Source organism: Accipiter gentilis, chromosome 7 (genome assembly GCF_929443795.1).
Source record: "Accipiter gentilis chromosome 7, bAccGen1.1, whole genome shotgun sequence".
Lineage (NCBI taxonomy): Eukaryota > Metazoa > Chordata > Aves > Accipitriformes > Accipitridae > Astur > Astur gentilis.
The window spans coordinates 44,546,828-44,573,662 of record NC_064886.1 but is presented as its reverse complement, the minus strand read 5'-3'; the positions used below and the strand labels follow the sequence as shown (position 1 = coordinate 44,573,662).

General features: G+C 42.4%; 1 protein-coding gene and 1 non-coding gene across 4 annotated transcripts in view; both read right to left on the bottom strand.

Moving 5' to 3' along the window:
* Window positions 1-2,118: 2,118 nt before the first annotated feature.
* AP1G1 (adaptor related protein complex 1 subunit gamma 1) overlaps window positions 2,119-26,835 on the bottom strand; it is a 52,669-nt gene continuing 27,952 nt past the window's right edge. Inside the window, exons 7-23 of one of the 3 annotated variants that reach the window (XM_049804755.1) lie at window positions 24,836-24,931; window positions 24,261-24,341; window positions 23,911-24,009; window positions 23,435-23,490; window positions 21,861-21,974; window positions 18,483-18,623; window positions 17,746-17,800; window positions 14,942-15,064; window positions 14,526-14,615; window positions 13,899-14,026; window positions 13,180-13,284; window positions 10,876-11,017; window positions 10,298-10,424; window positions 9,780-9,875; window positions 9,383-9,543; window positions 8,260-8,358; window positions 2,119-5,894 (exon numbers count right to left, since the gene is read on the bottom strand). In XM_049804755.1, the coding sequence (XP_049660712.1) occupies window positions 5,793-5,894; window positions 8,260-8,358; window positions 9,383-9,543; window positions 9,780-9,875; window positions 10,298-10,424; window positions 10,876-11,017; window positions 13,180-13,284; window positions 13,899-14,026; window positions 14,526-14,615; window positions 14,942-15,064; window positions 17,746-17,800; window positions 18,483-18,623; window positions 21,861-21,974; window positions 23,435-23,490; window positions 23,911-24,009; window positions 24,261-24,341; window positions 24,836-24,931 (1,815 nt within the window). In that variant the 3' untranslated portion in view covers window positions 2,119-5,792. The remainder of the gene's footprint in view (window positions 5,895-8,259; window positions 8,359-9,382; window positions 9,544-9,779; window positions 9,876-10,297; window positions 10,425-10,875; window positions 11,018-13,179; window positions 13,285-13,898; window positions 14,027-14,525; window positions 14,616-14,941; window positions 15,065-17,745; window positions 17,801-18,482; window positions 18,624-21,860; window positions 21,975-23,434; window positions 23,491-23,910; window positions 24,010-24,260; window positions 24,342-24,835; window positions 24,932-26,835) is intronic. The other 2 variants (XM_049804754.1, XM_049804756.1) reach the window with 2 other exon arrangements.
* Window positions 20,705-20,791, bottom strand: LOC126041413 (small nucleolar RNA SNORD71). The gene has a single exon (XR_007506853.1). It is a non-coding gene; the product is annotated as a small nucleolar RNA SNORD71 (small nucleolar RNA).

Below are 26,835 nucleotides of genomic sequence, written 5' to 3'. Positions count from 1 at the left end.
GAGACCCCGGGCACCGGCGGCCCCGCCCCGGAAGCGCGCGGCCTTCCGCCGCCCGAGGGCCCGCCCCCGTCGCGCGGCCCGCGGGGATGGCGGCAGGGGAGCGTTCGCTCGAGCGCGGCCTGGCCTCGGTCCTTGCCCCTCGGCTGGGGCCTGCACTGAGCCCTGAGCGCGACGCTGGACGCTTGCAGGCAGTCGGCAGCCGGCAGCCTGTTCCCGTAACGGCGTCGGTGCAGGTCGTACAGCCGCTCCTGAAGAAGCGTCAGCTGCGAACTGCTTACCGAGGAGAGAGCTCACCCTTGTACACTCACACGGCCTAGCGCACGCTTTCCCCCGCTTCGTGTCCGTTACCGTCTGCTCCCGGGGCTGACGTTAACGCAGCGGAGCACCTGAACGTCCCTTCCAGCACCGAGCAGGTCCATCGTGTTAGCTCAGGCGGTCTTAACTTGCTAATAATTTTCATCATCACTGTGCAGTTTACCAGAACTGGACTGATGCTTTCAGACAGCCACTGTTCGTGCCTGAACAGGATCAAGCACATTAAAACAACACCCCCCACACACACACTCCCCACCATCACCCATGGTTCCAAACTTGAGCACACTTTAGCCTGTCCTCATCACATTTCTTTCTTTTTTTGCTACACTAATTCCTAGTCTTACTTCGGAGTTAAGTCCAGACCTGCTTTCCAAATTCTCACCATTGGTATTATTACTACACCAAACACTTTCAATTCTATTACAAGTTTCTTTTAAACATTTCCTGCCTTCTTCCTGGTCTATCCCAGCATTTTGCTTGGCAGCATTGCGGATCTGCTCCTGGGCACAGGTGATGTGCATGGCATTGCCCACAGAGCGCTCCCAGGGCTTCAGTCCCATGCACAGGAGGAACACCAAGGAACAGCATCCCAGGGGACTGTCCCGCACCAGAACCAGGGCCTAAGATGACTGACCGTTCGCTGCCACACAAACTGGCAGTTTCTGATGCCATTTTTGAGTTCTCTGGTGCTGGAGGGCTCTCCTATTCAAAAACAAGGAACTGACACACAACCCATCTTACCAGCAAGGTTAGAAGTGGTCCCCTGGCACTTTGTATTAACTCATGTCATTAAACCAAGGCAGGCACAGGAAACGCCACACACCTAGTTTTCTTAACACTTCCAGACTATACACACAAGCTGAGAAAACTTGAAAAATAAATCAAATTTTCATTCGGTTTTCTCTACAGAAAGGCATGATTACAATGCATTTCTAGCTACAGCTTTATAGTTCTGTAACTACTTTGCCTCCAGGGAATTTCCCTAAAGGAAGAACACACGGCAACACAGAGGAGACTGTACTTTGCAAAGATAACTGCAATTATGTGTTAGAAAACACATGAAAAGTTATCTAATAAAATGTTCCTGTGACTAGAAAATGCAAAGAACCTTACAGCAGGCACATGTATTGGCTTACTGGACAATGAGATTACAAGAATCCTTGTCCTGGATGCACATGGAGTATGAAAAGGAGCTTTTTAATCAGCAAGGGAATTGTAACAAACTCCAATGGCAGGCTGCAAACAGCAGGGAAAAAAAATTCCTTGGGTTCAGATCTCATCACAGCTTTCTAGCACCTGGACAAGTATTGCTGCTAGAAATTGACACGCTCCCTTTTAGGGTGATATTTCACATGAACTGTTTAAGCATTTTGCTCTCCAAAATTTCCTGGAAAGTTTTTCAAATTCTGCCCTTATTGATTATTTTACATCATCTAACCTTGTCATGGCCAAATGTTAAGAATGAAGACAACCTGTCCCACTGTACTTGCAAAAAGCAACAAGGCACAGTTTTAAATCATTGAATATTGACTCGTTTTTATTAGTCACTTCATAATTTGTTTCAACCAAAAGACAAGACATACAGCAGAAGTCTAATGCATCCCAGGTAAATGTTTACATCCGTTATGCTCCTCACTCACCTAAGACTCAGCATTTATTTAAATTTTTCACATCTCAAAAATAGGTCTGCAGAAGTTAGAATGCCGCCAGGCTCCCTGCTCAAATGGCATCTTTCTACTTTAAATTCGGTTGGGTCTGTTGGGGTTTTGGTTTGGGTTTTGTTGTTTGTTTTTTTTTTTGGGGGGGGGGGGGGGGGGGTTGTTTGGGGTTTTGTGGGTTGGGTTTTTTTATTATTTTTTTTTTTTTACTATACTGTCAAAGAGGTGGGATGGGGCTCTATGTAAAATGTAAATTACAACATCAGGAAAGAAAAAGGAATATACAGGAATAGAGTGAAAGTTTAGAGGGAAGCAGTCCAGTAGCTCCTTCCCTCACAGCCCCCAAGTAGAAAATGAAGACATAGAAAGCGCATCAGCAGATCTAAAAAAGAAGTCATCTTTGCTGCTCCATCTTGCAGCTAGTACCAGCCTTGGGGAAGGCACTAAGTCACCTTTCCTAGCTGTTTCAGCATCTTCTGAGTTATATATCCAAGGTACTGTATAGGTGGCAGCCCCCTCACTGCTATTGCTTCAAAAGGTTGTTCAAGGCTGTATTTTGTCCCATCAAAACCTGGACAAAGTCAAATCTTATGACCTTCTCATGTCTCCTCCCCCTTCAGGCCAATTATGGCCACTATTCTTTCTGTCATTTTTTGACTCAAAATACATTCACTTGAAAAAACAGACATTCAATCTCTCCCAGCTCCAAAGTCTCCAATACAGGTATTAGTAAGATTAGCCATGAAGTCTGTATCTTGCTCCCTTTATATTCCCCTTACACCGAAGCGAGGAAAATGTTGACCTGACCTGTAAGAATTGTTGCATTCAACTGGTGGAAGAAAGACTCAGAGTGCCTCAGATGTGGACATATGAGTACTCTCCAGTGAGAAAATAAAGCAGCAGCACAGAGCTTAAGAGATGCACTTAGGGGTCAAGGAGCAAGCAATGGTTATCTGGTATTGCAGATATGGGAACTTGTGAAACCTGGCCTTCCTTCTGGCATAATGTTAGTACCCCATCCCTTAGCAGAGAAGGGAAAGAGCTCCAAGGACAACAGGAATGTTCGGCTGCTACAAAGGAGTACTTCATAGCCAAGGAATGGCTTCAAGCAAAATGCATTTCAGGTACATGCACTGCCTCCTTCAGCTTGACTCAAAAGTATGACAAAGCACCTATTTCCCAAAACACAAACACTGTGCAAGGGTGGCTGACGGAGCCAAGAAAAGAACATAGTAGGAATTTACCCTACAAGCTTACCGGAGACCAACAACAAAACCCAGCTGCCCTAGGGGACAGAAAACAAGTGCAGCAAGAGGGACAAGGTAAGTTGTTCCCAACTATGCCATAACAAACTGGCCAGGTGAGAGACCATTTACTTCTTTTTCCCCATCTCCTGCACCAGTGTTCTTTCTCAGCAAAAACAAATGGAGATTGAGGCATGCCATCTTTCAGTACAAGTGACCACATACAATTCTGTGAGGACAATGAGAGAGCTTATAGGGAGTTCAGGAACTAAGGCAAAGACTTTTCATTAGCTTCATATCTGGGACACCCTCAGAGCTCACTGGAATCTAGATTTAATATGCTCAGCCTTCAACACTAAGGAGTTTGAACTAGTGGGGTAGTGAACAGTCACAACTGCAGTGAAAGGAACAAAGGTAAATGCTCAGCACCTACAAGTGAACTTTGATTCAGCCATTTTCTGCAAGACTGCCTGCTTCATGATGCTTCTAGCTGAAGCACAGTATCTATCTCACCACTGATAGCCAAAGCATGACCCTGCCACAACCAGAATTAATTTTAAGAAAATCATACATCATTCTTCTAGATTTTATAACCCCATGCTGATGGCAGTTCCAGGAGAATAAAGCAGCTCTTTTGAATCCAAAGGCCCAAATCTGTTTAATCAGTAAGGCAGCAAAAATGCCCTCCAAGAGAAGCTAAACTTATCCCACTACACAGACCAGAACTTAAGTCAGTGACAGTCAGTCCTATGTTATATTACTTAATGCAGTTAAAACCAAAGCAGACTGAACAACCTTTAGTGGCCTCCTGCTCCCAATTCAAGGGCAGAATAGGTCTTCAATTTTCCCTAAGTGCATTGTGCACCACGCTTGCAATGTTTTTTGGCAAGGACTGGAGCCTAGTGTTAGCACTTTTGCAGATGCAAACAGATGTGTCTAAGCTTGCCATCAGAGCACCGAGTGATCAGTATCTGGAAAGCTCTAGAACAGAAATAAAGCAGATATGCCACCCATTTTTTTTTGAGAAAGCACTAGGTTGGAAGCTGGACTACCTTCAGTTTACCAGTACACTCATGGATGATGATCTAAGATATATCCTCCCCTCTTCCTCCCTGAAGAGGGCCAAACATCTGAATAGTTTTGTTACACTGTGCTTTATGTCCTGTAATTGCGTCCATAAGAATTCACAGAACTGTACTACCTCGACAACAGTTCACGTTAGGAAGCATAACTGAACATAGCTTTCTACAAGCTTAGAAGAGTACTGGACCTCACATCTTTGGATCCAAATACTCAGACTGGCTTCCATTCAAAAAACAGTTAGTTACTTTCAGTCCGAACCTGAACTAGCACATTTCTCTGAAAAGGGAGCAAGGAGCAAACTACAAGGATCAACCAAGTAACAAAATGGGAAAAGGTCTCTTTAAACCGCATGGTCTTTATTTCAGTGCCAATATTACAGATACAACACAAATATCCCAGTCAGAAGTAACTCAAATGGAATCCAGGGGGTCTACAACAGGCTCTGGAAATTAAACTGGGGAGAAGGTCTGGAATAACTGGGAAGAGCAACTTTGCAGCATAGTCTCTGATGAGTCTCCCAGCAGGAACAGAGCCCTTGCTCAAAGACTGATCTACAAAATTGAGTATGTCTTTTCTACCCATAAACCACAACTAATGGGTTAAAAGGCTTGGAAACCATCTGTGGTAGAAAACCAGCTGCTCCTTGGATCTCTATATCTCTCATACATCACCACATTTTCTGGGGAAGCTACAGAAGACTGACTGTGAATCTGCATGGCTGTAGCTATTGATGGAAAGAAAGAAAATTCAAGTGTAAGGTCTTAATTTCCAAGTACAGCACCAAAGCAATTTTATCAACTCTCACCCAGCACCTCTTTTCCTGCACTGTCTCAGGTTTGCAGATGAACTCCCAAGGCCCAACTTGCTCTTGGTATGTATCACATAACTAAGAGGTGGGTGTATACAATAATGCACTGAATGGGCCATAAGAAGCCTCCAGCCGCTTCAGACACAGGGGATACAAAAAGAAAGAGGCAGGGCAGCCTGACATCCCCCAAGTCCCAGATCTGAGCCCCAGATGAAAGTGCCTGAAGGAATCCAGCTAGTAATGAATGACAACACTCCTTGCCCACCCCAGGGGAAAAAGACAGCAGGAAGAAGGGACAGCTGTTCACTTGCTGCAGAGAGAAGAGTTTCCCTGCTAGAAATTCCAGACTTCTCTTCCAACCAGGCTGTGTTTCTTCGCAGGGGGTAGGGAAGGGTGGAGGGGAGAGGAGGCGAGAAGGGAATGTTGCTTCTGGCTGTGAATGCATATGTGAGGGAGTGCACAGTAGCCTCCACAAGCCGCCAGCCTCATCAGCGGAGGAGAGGAGATTAGTCTTAACAGATATGCTTCAAAGTCAGCAATCACTTCAGGAAAATTCCTCCTCATCAGCAGGTCTCATCTGTTCCCCATGCCCGTGGTGCAGTTTGGGGGATTGCCAAGGATCACAACCTTCTTCCCAGAGTTCTTTTGATTGGGTGGGGTGAGAATAAGAATGGTGCCAGAGCCTCACTGCCAAGACTGAGGGGGGAAGTTGTTGACTTCTGCTAGATCCTGCATTGCTGAGCCCTTGTGATTATATGTCAACTTGATCCGCATACGTAGTTGTTGCTACAAGAGAAAAGGGGGAAAAAAACACAAAACAAATTCAGGTCTCCATTAAAGGTCAGTGAATCACCCCATGTTCTGCTCCCCTCCCTTACCCCGTGAATACAAAACACAGACCTTTTCTCACCACAACAGCTTGCTGGCAGGGTACAGGGTAAGCTATGACACTGCAATAAATGCTTAATCTGGTAAGAGGTTCATTGCTCGCTGTAGTTCTCAGATCAGGTACAAGCTCTCAGAAAAGCTATAGCAGAGCTTCTACCCATATCTTCCTCTGCACTGGCCCTACTCTCATAAGTGCTTAAGTCCTTAAATACAAAAATAACTCCTTTAAATCCCAGTTAACAATGGAAGAAAGCAGGAGGCCGATCAGGACTCTGCTGGTTTGCACTTAGGCTTGTGGGGAGAGGTGTCATTCCCATACTAGCTGTTCACTTGAGGCAGCAGTCTGGAAAATTCAAGTATTGCATAGCTTAGTAGCACTGTGAAGGAAATAGCCTAAGAAAGAGTGGAAACAGTTTCTAAGAACTTTTTCTCCTCCTGTGAGTAAATGATGGAATGCTCAGAAGTTGTTTTACACTCTTGTCATTTGGCTGTCATCCAGGTAGTAGCCCTTAATAACAGCTAGAGCATAGTGTCCTCACTCTCGAAAAACTCATTTCCCAAAAGCTCTAAAAGGAAAACCCAAAGTTGGCTATTTCTGGCTCTTTTCCCCATATCTAGAGGGAAATATGCAAAAAGAATAGCAGAGGGAGGAAAGGAGGACAATGACTGCTCCAACCAGCCTCAGGATAAAGAAGCTATGCTTTATGACTAATAGATCAATATAATCAGTGTCAGGTTTTGTTATATTTGGTGGTGTTTTGGGAAACTGGCCATCAGTTTCAATCCAGCATAATGACAGCCCATGTCCAGGTGAACAGACTTTTTTTACAACACTGACAAGACAGCTACCTCCTAAGTAGCCAGGCTGTTCCAAGGTTGCCTCCCTCAGAGTATTCCAGGTAACTACACTATCTCATGGACAGGATTCTTGCAAAGCTGTACTTTGAGGCACTAGCAATCTAAAGGACAGTAAGAGATGCACAAATGCCTGAGGTGGAAGAGTTAGAAAACAGTGGGCAAGAGAAGAGGGTAGTAAAACACTCTGTATTCTGAAGTGTTCATAGGAGTTCTGGTGTTCCAACAAGAACACATCCCACTATCTAGGTGTATTTCATCTTGTGGGTCTCATCTGAGGTGGATATATTGCAACTTCTGGCATCTTACAGGAAAACTCCTAAACTCTCCCAAGTTCGGAAAATAACTTTCAAAGTGATCTTTGAAAGGTGCTCTACAGCACTACAGAGAAGTTCATATCAGAAGTATACAAGACAAAGAGAATTAGTCTTGTGCCTTAATATAGGCAGAGGGGAGCACACTACACGGAGATAAGGGGAGAGGCATGGAAACCACAAAAATTATGCACTAGAAGACAACCATTTCAGTGAAATCTTGGGCTGAGATTTGAGAATTCTTCTAATCTGCACATCAGTCTAGCAGCAACACTTAACATCTAAAGCAGCATGTAAATGTTAAGCTAAGAAAAACTTAAGATGTTTTCAGTTCTTAAAGATGTTTAAGATCTTAAGGTGTCCCACAAAGGAAGAAATACGTGATTTCAATTTTATTTTTCTTTCTGATGCCATCTAAATACTTGCAAAGCCTCTTAGGGAGGACATGTGGGCCACACCCCTCCCTCCCCTCAAGTCTGTTGCATCCCAGTCTTGAAGCCTGTCTCTGAAGGCTGTAAACCAAATGGAATTATGATTAAATCACACCTAAAGATTTTTTCCATCAATTGTTTAAAACTACACTCATCACATTAAAAACAAATGACACCACTTGAGAAAACAGACAATTTTGTGAAAATTATGGATCAAGCTATTTTTTGTGTAACAAACAGTTCAAGTAACACTGCTGTCAAAGCAAGAACGAATGTTGAATATATTTATATGGCAAGATGCTTGCCTTTCAGACATCACTTTTACAACACATACAAACACCAGGTTGAGCTGTGCTAGAAAGGCCATCTAAAAAACTTGTTTAACAACTATTCCAGTGCAAAAGACATTCAATGAATTCAAGAAGATAGCAAAGCTGTGAATCTGTTTTAGCAGTATAACCAAATAGAAGGCCAAACCTGTGGCCAGGACCTCCTGCCTGTTTCATAACTTTTTCCTAACCCTAACCAAAATGACTGTCATTAAAAACACATCATTCACTACCTCACTCCCTATCTCTCATCACAGATGCATCCCTAACTGACTGCCACTAAACGCACAATTCCAAGACAGTATCTTTAATAACTGTTCATGGAATCACTCACCTTTTGTGGATTCAGGACTTTAATGACCTGTGTGATGGTCCCCGAGTTAAATGCAGGGATGACACTGCTGCTGGGAGACAGAAGCTGCAGCTGGAATGTCTGAAGAAAAGGCAAAGAAAAAACAATTTGATGCTTAATCAAGTAAGAACATAAAAGTGTTTTGTTTGCACTGAGAGAAAGCAAGGAAAATTAAGAGTTCAGTTCCTGGCCCCAAATAATCAGTTCTTCAATTCCCTATCTGTAAAGAACAAAATAATCACTATGATGAATTTAATGAATTAAATTCACTAGTCCACCTGCTTTCTACACAAGTAAGATCCAGGTAGCACAAATACTAGGGGGTGGGGGCTTACTGTAGCATACCAAGATCAGCAGTGATGCATTGTTTCAAGTATCACACACAGCAGAACAGTCAAGGCTGCTCAGCACACCTGTAAATTCAGGAGTCCCATTCTTTCCCTAACTCCTTCCTACAGCAGGTATGAAACCTATCCAAATTCAAGTTAGAGCATTACCAATTCCTACAAGTGAAACTCCCAGAAGTGAATATATTTTCCCCAAACTTGAAGAACATTCCAATCAAACCCTGCTTAAATGGTCTGCTCTATTATAAACTAGGCAACATCTGCCTCCCATATTTTGTGCTGCAGCTAAGTGCAAGGGGAGACAATTCACTGCTTAAAGAAGGACCACTACTCATCACCATGTGGGGACTCATTTAAATTTTTCTAGGCAGCTAATAGCTTCAAAAGACTTTTTTTCATGTATTCATACTGTAAAGAGCATGGTGTATTTCTTAGAAACTAAGAATAAAGGGAAAGATTAGTGTCTTCATTTTTTTTTTCCACCCAACATTTTTCTGTGTGTGGTTTAGCAACTTTCCTAGAAAGTGGTGATTTTAAAACAAGATTTTGTCCAAGCAGAAGTAGTCCAATCTGATAGGAACTGGTGTTCTATAACATTTACTTTCAGACTAGAAAGAGATGACCAAACTGAGCACTAAGAGAACAGCTCTTAACCTTGATTACCATGCTGCAATTTTCTGTCTACATGAAAGCACTGATCGGGAAGTATTTGCAGCTGGCCTTCTGCCTATTACTGTAGTTGACCTAAGTGGGTCTACCTTTGGTACTGCAGCTTGGAAAACAAAATCTGTCATATCCAGCTCTGTGCTGTTGGAGGCCTGTATCGTGATTACAGTGACACTAGGGTTGGTGTTTGACCTCTCAAAGGTGAAGTCAATCTTCAGCCCATTCTTGTTGTACGCAGTAATTGAGGGGATTCCTGTAGAAAACAAAAAAGCAACAGACCTACAGAATCTGGAGATCATTCTCAACATCACAGAACACATTTACTTTACCCCAGACAGAAACTCTTCTGAAGATTAAACACACCCCCTCCTCCTGCTCCAGTGTCGGTGCCACACTTCACTTCCCAATCCCCCCTTTTTTTACTACTCCTTGTTTCCTCTTTAGTTGGGTGCTGTGGCCCCTTAGGCTAAGTATTTACATGTCCCTAACCTGCAGCAATATCATTGAAGAGAGGCTGTGATGAAAGTCCATCAAGCAGGAACGGAGGCTGTGCTATCTGGGGCGCAGGGGCAGATATTGGAGAACCTACAAGAAACATTGAAGGATTATTACTTAGCTGTCACAAAATGAAGAGTAATTACTCCTTCTCCAAAGATCAACTGCTGTATATCATCTGCGTTGTCATCCTCCACTTCTCTGCTTTCATTAACAAGCACTGGCTCCTCTCAACCTAGCAGGCATTCAAATGGAATGAATTCCTCACATATTCCAACCCTCTCTGGAAAGGCTCACAGCTTTCCCAGGCTGGATTGTGAAAATGCTCATCTCACCAGCTAATCACAGAGTCAACCTGTGACTTCATTCCCTGACTCCCACCTGTATGCCAACATGGATCTTGGTAAGAAAAAGCATGAAGACTGGGACTTGATAGAAAGTTAAGAACTAGCCAGCCCTCATCCCACCCCAGGACTGAGAATGTAGACTTGGAAGAGATGCAGCCTGCTCACCTGTTAGGTTGATGTCTCCCAGGAGGTCAAGGAGCTCCCCACCAGCAGAGGCTGGCTTGCTTGTAGGTGCAGTGGGGATTACAGGTGTTATATCACTTCCCCCCAACAAGTCCAACAAATCATTTGCCTAATGAGAGAGTGGATGTAATAGTTACATATTCAGCTTCCTGCTACTTTCCCTTGCAAATGTAATGGATTCTACTTGCTCTCAGATTGAAGACCAACAGAGCTGCTGGCCAGTCAGAGAGGTTTTTAGTTTGGCTATGGTCCCATGCCCCACAAGAGATCTAGTTTCCATGCTCTTGGGACCACAGAAATAGAGAAGGATGGAGTTCGTGCACACTAAGACAAGTTGGGTGATATATGGCTTTACCACACCTGGCTCTTTGCACTCCCCACAATGACCTCTTCCACACACCTGTTCTTGACATTAGAGCCATCAGAGTAGAAAGATGATGCAATCATCACCAGCAAAGAGGCAGAGAGGGGCAAGGAGATGGTCTCAGCTTACTGTTGGCAATGGCTAGTGGTGTGGTCTGACATGCAGTAGAAACTTATCCTAGGTCAGTTTCCATTACCTGGCTGGCAGGCTGCAATCCAGAGGGTGGAGGTTTGGTTTCCAGTACTGCTGGCTCTGTTTCTCCATTGGTCTGTACAATCTCAGTAGGGCCATTTGTGGTGACTTTCTCCATTACTGGCATTCTCTCAAGCAGGGCTGGCCTGAAAGAAGCTGACATAGTTACACTGTGCCATCTTCCTGGATCCCAATCCAAATACTCAAGAAATTCAGGAGATGATATACACAGGGCAACCTGCCTTTTCCTTTTAGCTCCAATGCAGGGTAACAGTAAGACTGCATGACAACTTGAGTGGTCAGAAGCAATTCCTGGCATTCGGTGCCAGTGTAAATACATTAGTCGACATCTGAAAGCCAAACATGTCCTCCTGCTTCCTGTTTTCCCTTAGTACTTAACACAGTTTCCACTGTGAGGCTAGGATAACAAACCCAAAACAAAGATTAAATTGAGAAATGGTGGATTAACTGCAGACATTGGACACTTAACTGCTCTGTTCCATATGCAGCTTAGTCAGAGTCAGCTCATTTGACTCCTTTTTGCAGAGTGGTTAACCACTTAGAACAGGTGAAAAAGTTGGCAAAGCAAATCACAATGCTCTCATTTCGCCAAATTAAGTTTCCAAAAAGATTAAGTTCAGCCCTTGAGTACCCTCCTGAAATGATACAGAGACTGAAGAGGCGGCATGGGATCCAGGATCCTGACAACAAACCAAAAAACTAGGAAAACCTGTCTAGGGAGAACTAGTCTGTAATACAAGAAAGGCCACTACCCTTTGCAGATCAAGCCACAAAGCACTGCATGTAATAGGGGTAAGCCACACTGTCTACATATCTTTTGGGCTGAAAAAGTGTTCCAATGGCAATAAACCCAACAATGGACCACATTTTTGACCATGAACAAGGCCTTAATGAATAGAAACTGTTAAATATTGACCTTTACACTGTAATGAACACCAGAATATACTGGGGGGAAAAAACACAGATGCTCTCTTGTAAAACTGAATGTTCACATATGTTTTTCTGAAGTGTAATGCTTCCCAAAACTATGAATAGTGTACACTGCCATCTGATCAAAAGCCAGCTGATTGCCAGACACTGCTGTCTGCAATGGTCCACTCAGATCAAAAGCCTCTCATGCTAGACTTTTCTCAACTCATTCATAAGGTTTCGCATGAAGCTCCAGGCAGCTCACATGCCCCAGCTCATTAACATGACTTTTCTAAGAACAATTTGAGCTGCTGCACGGATCCCATGGGAGGAGAGAAAAGAGGAAATCACAAGGATGTTGGTGTCCTACATGTAGGGAATAGGATCGTACCTATGGAAAAAAGTGACTGTGAATAGCCTTTGAAACAAGCTTTGGAGGCTCTTATAAACGCAGGCAATATTTCATCAAGTAGCACCCATTTTCTCTCTGTCCTCTCATTTAGACTCTAAAATGGATGCTTTTCCATCCAATGGCATCTTATGGAAAGTTTTCAAGGGTGGATGAAGTTAATCCCCAGAAGATCTCCTCCAATCTTATGATCCTCACTGAATAGAATCTGTGGTGCTCCTATGTATCAACCATTAACTATTGCAGATTAATGACTAATCTGCAAAGTACTATAGCTTTAGTTATTGCAACAAAGTAGGGTTTTAACTTTCTTGTAAAGAAACAATCACTTGAGCAAAGCAATGATGAATGGGGACCTCTCAACGATAAGGGTGTAAGGAGGTTAACATGCTCACGTAGTGTAGAACAGGGATGCCAAGTGGCGCAGTGAAATATTATGCCTTTGCATATAGAATTTGAGATTTTAAACAGATACTACAAGATGATAAAGTGAATTAAAAAGATGTTCTGAAAAACTAAAAAGTATTAACAGTTGGAGAATTACCTCAAGTTCAGAGCACAGCTTAGAAGGACAGTCAATGGATCTCTGCATGTTTATTCCAAAAGACATTTTAAAATCAATTTGAACCTAGTGACTGTAGTAATGCTAGCATGATAAAAGCTACCTGCAGACACTTACTCAGCTAGCAAATTTAAGATTCAACACCTAGAATTAAAAATTAGTCAAGTTCAAGCTCAAAGCAGGGCAAATGTTTTGGCAGAGAAAGTCTTTGATCACAGAACAATCTCCCAGGATACTTTAAGTTCTTAAAACACTCACTAGCCCCATAGATGAGGGAGGAATTCTAGTTCCTCTGCAATACTACCAAAATCACCAGACAAAGCTCTCAAAGCACAAAGTGCAGTACACAGGAGATCAGAATAGAGTATAATAATGCTTTTCAAACACCAAAACCCATCAGCACTTACCTCATGTGATCGTATTTCTTGAAAAGTGCATTATATTCCACTGCCCTCTGCTGTAACTCCACATCAATGCTGCTGCCATAAATGGAAACTACCTTCTTAATGCGACTGTGTGGGGGCAGAGGGGAAACAAAAACAAACACACCATGGAATTAGCGGCAATAAGCAAGGGATTAGCATGTGTCATCCAGAAGACACTATCTGGCTTCTGCTCAACAGGTGTCCTGTGTAAGTCATTTAAAACAGTAGTCACTGCTATTTTCCTGAAGTATCTACGCAACATCCATTTCTGAATTACCCCTTCATAGCAGCATCAGCAGGTGATTAATATACCACCAAAAGACAAAGTCTATCATAAGAAAGCTCAGCTACCCACACCGAGAAGCCATTGGTAGGAAACAAGGCTATTTTCCTCGCCATCATCTGAATAACAAACTAGAAAGAACAGTCTGCTGAAAGTAAGGACTTATTTTCCTCATAAAGTTTTCAAGCAACAGCAACATGGATTAAGTCCCTACATAGTAGTGTACATCCACAGAGAAAACAGTATAAATCAGTGGAAGTCTTCCACCCTGCAAGCAAAGGAGGACTGTAAAACAAATAACAAGATGACTCCTGTAAACCATGGAAGCACAACATGTCCAAGAAATACTTCTACTAAAGACAATTGATGCCAGCATATTTGCCACAAAGCCCTGTGCAGTACATCAATGAGAACTCACTTGACAGTGCAGGTGAACCTTGTGGAAAGCTTCATGATAGCAGTGAGAGCATAGCCTCGTGTAACAGATGCAGACATATTAGATATCAGGACACTTTCTAAAATATCAAGAACTTCATCCTCTGTTACCTGAAAAAGTACAGAAAGGTTAGGCTGAGACAGAGAAGCTTTGCAGCAAGCCTTCCAGGACACACTGTAAAAACCTGTCTTGCTTAATGGCTGTGTTGTACCTCCTCCACAAGTTTGTCAGCCTGTGGCATTATGTTCAGAGTGTGTGAGACAGATACACCTAGGTGGAGATCTTACTATTAGTTTTAAAATACAGTTCCTGTTCCACACATTGAAAAGCAGGTTTATCACCAAAATACACAGATAAGATCCTAGCAGATACCCTGCAAGCTAGGTTAGCACTGAAACTACACTGCTCTGCCAATTGTAGCTGCACTCCTCACAGGGAGTGTTTACGCAGCCGATGCCTGTAGCATGGGAAGGAGATTCCTGTCCAGGGTCCATCACCATAACAGACACCAGTGCTAAGTAACCATTGCAAGTATTCCCCTCACATAGCCAGCATGAAGCAGCTCCAGCCTAGCCAGGTATACAGTTGTTGTTCTTTCCCAAGCTATACCTGTATTGGTTCCTCCTCTTCACACTGACCAGACACCAGAAGATCTCCATACTCTCCTATACACCAAGAGGCCACTTGCACCAGGGGCTGCTGTTAGAAGAAGAAAAAAATCAGATGCCTCGGAGATAAATGGATGCCTGTATGACAAATTAAACTATCACCATCTCCCAGAGCAAGCTTAGCCCTCCTTCCAGCCAAGGAACTTCTGCAGCAGAAGAAAGAGGAATATCTGATTCAATCAGGAATTCCATAAGAGAATTAGCGAAAATAAAAAGAATGTGAACTTACAGAAGACATGCCTCCTCTGCAATCTGTCCCTTGGAGCTAGATAGTGTGATGTTGACTCACCTTGAAATGAGTAAACATGCTTACTGCAGTACAACAATGAAAATGAAGCTGGTTGTGTTTGGTATTACCTGGGAGTAATCACCAAGGATGGCTTTGTAGAGTCTCTGCACAGTGTAGGCATGCATCTCCACACTATTAGTTATTAGCTGAATCAGATTGGGAACAGCATCATCACGAACATAACTTCCTGCCTGCAAGAACAATTGTTAGGTTTCACTATCTGACTTCTCAGTAACACCGAGCATCTGCTGATATCCTTCACAAAGCCACCTGATGTGCATGGAAATAAAGAGCAACCTCCTCATCCCCAAGCACTTTCTGGTTGATTTTGCACAGGCTCAGATGGGTAGAAATACAGGACAGTACGTTTCCCTATGAACTCAACTATACCCAGAGAAATCCATACTATAGATATCCTGAAATTGTCAAGAAGGTAAGAGTGTGGATATAAGAATTCTGTGCTACAGAAAGAACAAAAAGTAACACAGAAAACTTCTCTGTTAAATGGAAGGCTTTAAGCCAAAGACACCTTGGGGGCAGAATACAGCTTATTCAATCACCAGCTCAAAGCCAGACTCTGTGCCAAATAAGCACAGGACCCAGGAACTTGCCTGCATATCACTCTTTGGATAGAGGATAGGAACACAGAACTCAGAGGGAAAAGCCCACTTTAAGGCCAGGAAAGTATGTGGGGGAATATACAATCACACAGCTTTGACGCTGAAGGGAAGATATATACTGTTCAAAACCTGTTCTGTTTAGGCAATCCACTAGCACAGAGCAGAGCATGCAAAAAGGAAATTAAGTGAGCCCAATTATGTCAACAAAGCTAACCAAAGATGGCTGTATTGGGTTTGCATGTCAAGGTTTTGGTAGTGGGGGTGGTCTACAGGGGTGGCTTCTGTGAGAAGCTGCTAGAAGCTTCCCCTATGTCCAACAGATCCAATGCCAGCTGGCTCCAAGATGGACCCACCACTGGCCAAGGCCGAGCCCATCAGCAACAGTGGCAGCACCTCTGGGAGAACATAGTCAAGAAGGGGAAAAAACCCCCAAACCAAACCAGGCAACAGACACTGCAGCTGGAGAGAGGAGTGAGAATGTATGAAAGAAACAACCCTGCAGACAGCAAGGTCAGTGAAGGAGCAGGAGGAGGTGCTCCAGGTGCCAGAGCAGAGATTCCCCTGCAGCCCACGATGAAGACCATGGTGAGGCAGGCTGTCCCCCTGCAGCCCATGGAGGTCCATGGTGGAGCAGATATCCACCTGCAGCCCATGGAGGACCCCGTGCCAGAGCAGGGGGATGCCTGAAGGAGGCTGTGACCCTGTGAGAAGTCCATGCAGGAGCAGGCTCCTGGCAGGACCTGTGGCCCCGTGGAGAGAGGAGCCCATGCTGGAGCAGATTTGCTGGCAGGACTTGTGACCCCACGGGGGACCCACGTTGGAGCAGTTCATGAAGAACTGCAATCCATGGGAGGGACTCATGCTGGAGAAGCTTGTGGAGGACTGTCACCTGTGGGAGGGACCCCATGCTGGAGCAGGGGAAGAGTGAGGAGTTCTCCCCCTGAGAAGGAAAGAGTGGCAGAGACAATATGACTGCAACCCCTGTTCCCTGTCCTCCTGCACTGCTGGAGAGGAGGTAGAGAAAAATCAGGAGTAAAATTGAGCCCAGGAGGAAGGGAGGGGTAGGAGGACGGTGGTTTTTAAGATTTGGTTTTATTTCTCATTATCCTGCTCTGATTCGATTGGTAATAAATTAAACTAATTTTCCCCAAGTCAAGTGTGTTTTGCCCATGACGGTAATTGGTGAATGATCTCTCCCTGTCCTTATCTCAATCCACAAACCTTTCATTATATTTTCTCTCCCCTGTCTAGCTGAGGAGGGGAGTGATAGAGCAGCTTTGATGGGCACCTGGTGTCCAGCCAGGGTCACCCCACCAGAACGGCTGATACCGTCTTTGTGTTAGTTCTCATAAGTTTGGTAAAGTGAAAAGTATGTTTATCTGTAAGAGTCTACAGAAGTCAGTCTCATGAATACAACTTTATAAATGGTTTTTCCAGCAGCCAAGAGAAGGAAGTTACTTTATTGAAGGAAGTCATCCGAGAGCAATTTTAACAGCCAACCTTCTAATGAAGGTCAATTCTCAGTTCAGAGGAATCTACTTTTCTCTGTTTCAGGGTGGCAAAATAGTACGCAAGCCAGACTCGCTTTCTGATTAACTTCTCAAATTTGAACACTCGTACTAATAAAATAAATCTCTTCCCACTCCTTTGCCTCAGGAAACACACTGCCTACCCAAGTGATCAATCTCTTCCCTTGTTTGCCAAACCACTACTCCAGTTCCACCTCAGCTGTGATGTTTATGAAGAAATTCAAGTAGGTAAAGAGTAATAATTGCACCCAAAGAAGAGAAACAAGAAGGCTGCTGATACAGTTTCATTAAAAAGCTTTCATAAACTCAACTTGGAATAACTGCAATAAATTGTTTCACCCCGTTTCTTTCTACAAGTCACTTAAGGCTGTGTTCATTCTCCCCTGAAAGCCCTGTATATTGGAATCACAGACAGCACAAGAGCTGTCCCCATTTAAGAGCTGATGTGATTACTGCAGTAGAAAAACTATGCTACACACTGTATTCTTATGTGTTTCTGAAATCATACATTTCTTCTAAAAAACCACTCAGTCATATTTACTGAGTTTATGTATTTCTGACTGGCTGCCTTGGGTCACTAACATATAAGTACTCTTCCTCTGTGTATTGTAGCATTTGTTATCTGCTGGCCTTTATAGCCATCTCCAACTTGATAATGAGTAACTTCCTACAGAATCAAAAGATTTTTACATAGTCACACACACGAGACACAATTTCACTCACCGTTGTTAAGACTCTCATAATTGTGTCTATGTGCCAGCGTTTGGAAGGAGCATATCTGACAAAATTAAGAAAACAAGTTAGAGCAATAGCTGCTAGCCTTCAACACCAGCAAGAAACCCATCATCATCAGAACCTTGCCATTCAGTTACTTCCTGGCCCACTGTTTCTTGAGGGGGTGACATCAACAAAACACACACAAAAAAACTCCACAAAACAAACCACCACACACTTCACATTGACTTTTTTGTGTCAATGCCAACGTTGGAAAGCTGAATGAATAATACTGTATAATAATGTATAATAAATGTACGATACAGCGCAGCCATACTTTGCATATACAATGCTTCGAAGTCAGGCTGCTCATTAAAATGGCTCAACAGTAATGAGATCATTTCACTTGTACAACAAACCACAGAGAATTTGTGTGTGTGAAGGCCGGGCAGGACCAGGACGTCAGCACAATACCTGTTCCAAAGTGCATTAGAAATCCATATACTAGACTGGTTTAGTGATATGAGGACTATCCATATGGGACACACTATTGTATCCCAAGGCACTAGTGTGTCCTGTTCCTCAGAGTCAGTTAAAACTGACAAACCACACACAGATCAGCAAATGGAGAAGAGATGATCAACATATTCTCTCTTGGGGGGTAAGGAAGAGCAAGAACAACACACAAAATGCTCATAATTCTGAGGACGTACGAAAAATTAATAGCAAGTAAATTGACTCCATACTTTTCAGCTGCAAGAAATATTCCAGACGCACAGTCTGCCTTGAACTCTGGTTCACAGGAATCTAGGAAATACAGCAACTCTTTCATCATTCCACGGACATTGTTCCCATTAACAAGGGCAAAACTCAGTTCCATTGCACGCCTAGGGCAAGAGACAGAAAACTAATAAAGTATCTTCACCTAGTGAAGTAAAAAAAACCCAAACCAAGTCCACCTACTTACCTTTTAATTAAGAAGAGAGAAACATTTATTAATCCTGTGAGAACAGCCTTCCACATTAAATGTACTAGTATTTTCCTGTTCATGGGCAGACAATAAATACCCACCCCCCAAAAAAAAACCTAAGGGTGATTGGGGGTGTTGAGATGTCCAGATGTCCTAAAGGCTAGAAATATCTTTCAGCAACCAGAGTCCATCAGCGTTAAGGTCTGACTGTCCAAGTATTTGTAATCACGTGCTAGTCATATCTGACACGCAACTGCAATAAGTAATCCATGCTACAACATGCTTTCTGCAGCTTCAGAGATCCAGAAGAGACCTGTTTTGATCCCCATATATTAGAGATTCAAATACAGTAGAGATTTAAAATACTAACTGATAAGGTTTATTGTTATCTGGTCAGATAGACTACGTAAGATTTCTAGAACCCAAAGTTACCCTGGTGCTCTTTTCAGAACCCACCCCCCTCCCCAAGTTGACACCACAACTAGACAGAGTACTGACTCTTTGCTATTCCTTGTTGCATACATCGAGAAGTCAGAGGCTTCTTAGTCCTTAGCCCTTCTACTTGAAGCTTCTGTAGTTGATTCTAGCACAGGTCTCCCATTCTTCTGACATTTTTTGAATGAAGACTACTATTTTCAAATATGATTGATTTCTGTACAACAGTTATGTTAAAATGCATTAAAACAAGGCATTAAAACAGCCTCACTAAACAACCCCAACTGTTCCTTAAAATTTAGTATCTGGTGGAATCCAGAACCCAAACCTCCAAGTTGTGTCCTCTTCATGCTATACTGTCATGCTATACTTCTGTGCCTGTCACTGATAGCCTACTAGAAGACAAGATTAAGATCCTCACAGCACATCAAAAACTTCCTCCCTCATTTCAGTTGTCTTTTGAAATTATCTGGATAGTTGCTGAACTACTTCATGTGTACAGTGATTTTGCACTGCTGCTTGTGCAACAGATTACATCCAAAATTATGCCAAAAAGCCTAGAGTCTGTTTTCTAACATACACTTTCTTTGAATAGAACAGACTTCAGTGTGTGTTTAACTCCAGCAATTTTCATTAAAATCATAATCTTGAGATGCATAAGTTATGCTGTCATCCTTTCATATATTTATTGGCAGCAAACCCATGAGCAGTCCTGCTGCTTCTGTCTTCCTCCAGGGTCAAGCTTGCTAACCTACCACTACATGGACACAGTTATTTTTTTCTGATCACTTAGTATTTTCCCAATGTTCATCAAACATCAACAACTTAGACCAGGCACATTACCCAATCCAATGGTACTGGGCACAAGCTATTTGTTCTCAAGAATCTGAAAACATACAGACAGCACTGCTTCTCAACATCTCCCTAGTTATCATTGTAATAAGGATTTCCACAGAATTGTGAACTGTAAACGTGTTATTTTGCTTTTTACCCAACTAATACCCCAGGGACCTAGAAGACACAGAGGTGTTCAGAATTAGGGTTGAAACACTTAACTAAATTGTTACCTTTTATCATCTAGATCTGTGGCTGTTTGAAGACCTATACCATTATTAGAATTGTTTTCATCCCTCCAATTAGTTCCCAACCCCTTACACCTAACCCTACTGGGTAACAAGTTTTCCACATTTACATTTAACTTCTCAGTCACAGTATAGCAGATATATCAATATTGCAGGTGCACAGAGGTACTCTGCAACCTTAATACCAGGCATTTATCTCAACACATATTGCTTACCTTCAATCATATTACACAGCTCGTTTCTGTCACAAAGTTCCTAATCATGTAGTTTGATCATATTAAGCAGACAGACAAAAAGACTTTAAATAGCAAAGCCAATCTTAATTATACTACATGGACCAAAGATGCACTGTAATGGTTAAAAGATGATGAGAACAGGCCGTGCTTTGGATAACCAAAACCAGGTATTGTGTCTTTCCCTCAAGTTCCAGCCCTTGAAATCTGGGGGACTCTGACATCCAATATATTGCTTCAATGAAGATAGTGCATTGTCAGCAGCACGAGTGTCAGCATGGCAACATCATGCTCTGCTGATGGATCACTCAAAGGCTTCATCCTCCAACAGCACTCAGACATGAAGCTCTGTCATTTGTAGCGTACCTATGTTTTCCTAGCAGGCACCAATAAAATGCTTTCGTCGCCTTCTACCCAAAACCCAAATGGGGCCTTACTATTCCACAACCTAGCTTCGTGCTGACTCTGGCACTGAACAGCAACAGCAGCCTGACTTGCTCAGCATATACCATACAAATTTGTGTTTTGGGATAGATTGCAACTGTAAAAATAGATTATGTGATACCCGTTACATAACAATTAACACTAAGTTTCAGAAGAGACACAGATCCGATTTATTTCCTATTCAGTACATCTTAGAACAAGCAGTACTGTTAAAAATCCAGATCCGATTCAAAGATGGGCATAAATTTGAAGAATGCCTAGCAGAACGAGTATCTATGGCATATCTAATCAGTTTAACACAACTAAGTAATGAGAAGAAACAGAGGAAGAAGTTTAGACTGAGCATCAGAAAAAAGCTCTCCTGTAGTGAGAAGTAAGGTTGCAAGCTCTCCCGTTGCCTAGAGAAGTACCAAGATACTGCCATTTAAATGACAAATGAACACCAAGAATGCATAACAGGACATGGTTTGTAAGCAAATTATTTGAACAATCAAGTTAAGTCTGAATTCTACCACTGCCTAATCAAATTTAATCAAGAATACATTATCTGGATGGCTTAATACTGCTTCAAGACAACATGGCACTGCCTGTTCATCTGGGAAAGAAAAGCAATATGGAGCATGTCAGAGTAGCTTTGATTAGGATCATACTTTATAGAGGCTTTCCATCTTGTTGGGAGCACACAATCTGATGTCCATTGAGACTCCATTTTGGAAAAATGCAAGCAAACAGAAAAACCTTCCCCCCCTGCCCCAACCCGAAATGTGTAAAATGTAGAAGCAGCTTCCCAAAGAAGGTGGCTGCACATCTTCATTACCCTCTTTGAACTATGAACCATACTATGCTTTAATACTAGGCTCACTTACAGTTCCCCAAGATTATTGTAATTTTCCCCTATGCCCTGCTCACTTTCCATAGGCTGTCAACCTTGAGAGCCTATTTCACTGATATTTGAATTACCTCTTAATGGAGACATCCAGATCCTTCAGGCAGTCCACAATCGTGCTTCTATGCCGCTGTACTGCATTATGGTCTGTCTGCACAGTTTTCAACAATGATGTCAAAGCTACATATCTGCAATAAATACATACAGTAATAAACAGTTGACAGTATGAATTTTATTTCTAGGCACGGATTCTCACTCCCCCCAAAACTTAGTCTTCTTTTGCAACAGAACAGGGTTCCCTTGTACTCAGTAATGAATGGAAATCTTCCAGGGGATTGCCTGGCCTATCTTCAAAGGCGAGCTACCACATTAAACTGTAACAAGCCTAACAACATCCTGCTGCCTGGGCAAGCACCTGTCCCAGTTCCTGGGCTCGTGTCAGTTGTCCAGTCTTCATGAAGATTTTGAAAAGACAAGGCAGTTAAAGGTTAGACCTCTGCAGATCATACACTCAAACTAGCATGAGTTGTAGTTCCCAACACTAGAGTCTTCTACCTATACCATGATTTGCAATCAAAATGCCTAGAGATGAACTTAATTCTAGAAGTTGCAGCAATTCCATGTCCAGATTCATAGTGACCAAAGCACAACCAAAATTCCTTGTTGCCAACAGCATGCAATCAGAAAAAACACAGTCTTTGCCTAATTTGTCAGGTCTCCAATGCCAACTCTGATTTTAATATCACCACAGACCAGCTGGCACAAGACAGGAGATTCACAGATTATTGGAAAAACCACTTGACTAGATTCAGAAATCCCATGTTAAAAATTAGATCATACACCCAGACTCATCAACTAAGAAGGGCAGGACCACATTTAAGATTTCCACAGACAAAAGAACACAACAATGTCCTGGTTTCAGCTGGGATAGAGTTAATTTTCTTTATAGTAGCTGGTATAGCATTATGTTTTGGATTCAGTATGAGAAGAATGTTGATAGCAACAACTGAAAACATCAGTATTAAGTAGTGTTAGTATACTAAGTCAAGGATTTTTCAGCTTCTCATGCCCAGCCAGCAAGAAGGGCACAAGAAGTTGGGAGAGGACACAGGCAGGACAGCTGACCCAAACTGGCCAAAGGGATATTCCATACCATGTGACATCATGCCCAGTATATAAACTGGGGGGAGTTGGCCTGGCAGGTGGATCACTGCTCGGGAATCAGCTGGGCATCAGTCGGCAAGTGGTGAACAATTGCATTGTGCATCATTTGTTTTGTATATTCCAATTCTTTTTTTATTATTATTGTCATTTTATTATTGTTACTATTATCATTATTAATTTCTTCCTTTCTGTTCTATTAAACTGTTCTTATCTCAACCCACAAGTCTTACCTTTTTTTTCCGATTCTCTCCCCCATCCCACTGGGTGGAGGGGAAGTGAGTGAGCGGCTGTGTGGTGCTTAGTTGCTGGCTGGGGTTAAACCACAACAACCAAGAAAGAAGAAAGCTAGACAGTCATACTAACCCCAATAACAGTACTTCCCAATATGGTCTCCTGGAAAGCTCTACTTCAGCATAATCTTTGTGTAATTGCTTCTCACACATTTTAAACCGCAAGTTGCCAAAACACACTTCATATAACTTACCTAATATTTTTGTCATTGTTTAATAAGAAACGGCCTAGGATGTTAATGGCCAACACCTGCAGAAAGAGTTAGGGAAGGTAAGTGATCAAAAAAAGGCTACTGGTCATCTTCATTGTTTCAAGATGATTTTAAAGGCAATGTGTCAAAGCTACCATTGCTGTTCTTGGCGAAAAGCATAACATAAAGAACTCTAGAAGCTGCCTAAGCAGAGCAAAAGCCAAGACAAACACAGCACAGGCAGGCTCTCTCCTGCACTCAAGAGAATAGAGTCTGCAGGAAGTTTTGCTTTTTTATTTTTGTTATTTAAAAAAACCCAACCAACCAACCAAACACTATTTTCTGAAGAGGCTAGTCTTATCTAGAGCCAACTGCGGAGCTATGTTTAGGTGAAACAACTTTGCTTTGTGGCCTCTACACAAATTACTCTAATACAAGCCTAGGAAAAAAACCAAAAGGCCATAGCAAAAGCAACTTACTCTCAGTCCACTCTCAGATTTTATGTCCATAATAGTCAGCACAGTTTCATAGAGAATGGCATTTCCCACGTTTTTACTTGTTTCTGTATTAGTAGCAACCTGGAGAAAAGAAACAAAATAAGCAACTCGAATGCATCCAAAACAGATCCCCTTTGTGCTGTTCTGCACAACAGGCAGTGAAACTAACCAATCCCTAGCAAACAAGCATCACACCTGTGAACATGTGTCTCTTGCAGCAAAATTCAACCCAGCATAGCAAGCAGCTGTATCCTCACCAGTGCTGCTGAATCCAAATTATTAAGAAACCAAAAGAAAAAGTTTAAGCTGCTCATCAACTTTGCAGACCTCACCTGTGCAAGTATATCATTCATTGCTTCACTGGAATCATCATCATTTCGTCCTAAAATTCTTAGCAACCGCAGGATTCGTACCTGTTTGATAAAATAAAGCAAAGAAAAGGTCATCAGATGGCAGTGTTTTACACGGGGCCATGAAATGCCCAGTACAATTCCTGAGGAGTGCCAAAGAAGCAAAAGCTGCTGCTGATTTCCTTTCCTAAGCAAAATGCTTACCCTTAATAAGACCTTTACCAACAAGAACAGGTTTATGCTGTGCTCATTTTCTTCCCACTAGCCAGAACTGGAGTACTCCCACTACCCACAGCCTTGCAAGACCAACATGTGTTGCTGCATCTTCCTTTTGTCACAACTTCACATAACATGATAAGGTACTACAACTACTGTTTAAACTAAGGCAGGTGTCTTTCACTAAGGTAGATGAAGAACATTTGCACAATCAGCTCTAAAAAAGACACAAAATCTTAAAATCGACACAGCTGCCCTGAGGTAACCACATCATCACACCTAAGTCTCAAAACACAGCACTAGACTTAAAGCTATTAATCACTGTTCGCATCAGTTCTTACCTGCAAAAAGGGGTCACTGATCCCAGACACATCATGCTCTGGTGAATACCCAGACATGATAAGGTTCTTCAGAATACGAACTAATTGGGGAACAAGCTGTGAAGAAGAGAGATGTCATATTAGGGTGTTGTTCCTTCCCCCGCCCTCCCAGCTTTGAAGTACAGGTCCAAGAACAAATCTTGTATTTGAAAGCAAGTCAGTCTATGGATTTTTCCACAAAGTGCAACCTGCATACCTAGAGCTGATGTTATATGAATACCTACAGCTTAGCTAAGGCACAACTAGAAACAGTTAAGCTGGGACCTGAGCACCATATTGTATCTTTAAAGTACTACATCTACCAGAGCTTTGCTGTTGAGACCCGAGAGGAAATACCAACTTAAATCCCTCTCTTCATGAAAAGGGGATGTGCTGGGACTATTAAAATGGTATAACTCCAGGACTTCGCTTGGGGGCTTTACATTAGGTCCTGACTCATTTTCAGCAACATCTCCATGGAAGCATCAGGCATAGTGAAGAGTTTTGATCTTTTCAAGTCCTGTACTGCTATGATTAGAGTAAATTATTAGGAATTCCTTCAAGTTTGACACTCCATCCAACTTAGCTTCTAGAAAGAAAAGCTGTGTGAACTGCTTCCTCTCTAAGAGTTTCCAAATAGGGTTGAGAATGGATTTCCCTCAGCCTTCCCCCAGGGCTCTGTTGTTAGACTACTTCTTCCCTGCAAGTAGCTCTAGGGTCTATTCTCCCCCTCCTCATCCCAAACTTCTTGGCAAGAGCAGCAATACTAAACGGACTGAATTCTTTGCTTCACTGCTGTTAGAAGGGTTCTGCATAATAGCAGAGAAACTGATGGAAGCACAAAATCGCATCAACTTACACTGTTCATATTTTAAAGTTTCTTTCCAACTGTGCAGGCTAAAAAACTTTCAGAAGCAGTTCAGATTCCTCAGATGTTGATGGCACTGGTCTCCCAGTAGACATTTACCCATAAAAATAAGTTACCTTTCAAGACTTGTACACAGCTTTGAAGAAACTCTACCTATTTGCCAAAGTTTGGTTCAACTCCATCTTAGGCATCTCTAGCAATGCACTGCATCTGTCAGGACAACTCTGAGGAACCGTAACAGCATTTCTCTATAGATCTCACACATGCTGAACAAGTAATCAGTTCAGGGCAGAACGTGGCAAATAAGCCAATCATTAAAGCGACAAGCTATAACAAACTTAATATTTATCTCCAAAAACCTTCAGAGCAGCTATGAGTAACAAAATAGCCTCAGGGTTGAAGTGGAAGCTCATTTCCAACACATCCTATGAAAAATCTTAAGGTTTAAAGAAAGAAACTGGACTCATTTTCACTCAACTGTAAGAGAAAAACCACTCCTGGTGGATGATGTAGATATGTAGAGCTCTACAAGCTTTATTCCTTCCATAGAAAGTTTCTTCTATCCCCCTCAGTGCTGCTATTATTAAAATAACCCAGACACTGGCTGAAGGTGAGGTGACAAACTAGACAGAAGTGTTATGGTGGCTGCACTAAGTGGTTTTTCATTCCTGAAGCATGGCTAGCACCAGGACAGCATCATTCTTTCTCTCAACTCCATGCATGACAATTACAGATTATCAAAATGTTCTCTACAAAACCCTTCCCAACAAATTCACCCTTAAGACTTTAATTTTCCTGTCCTTGAGATGGGCTGCTCCTGCATTCATGTATACCTACTATGAGTCAGGGATTGTGTATACCTACTATGAGTCAGGGATTGCATTCACATTAAATGTTTACCATATCAGAGATTGCTTATAGTAAAGTTGCCACTTCTGACAACATCAAATCAAGATGGTGTTTCAGATTCAGGACAGACAGTAGCAGAAAGTGTCAAAAGTACAATGTGACTTATAGAGCACAAAAGCTGCATATGGACATACTACATGGGCAATGTTTTCTGGACTAAAGTCCTGTACCTCTGTGGTACAGTGCAAGAAGAAAACCAGCTGAA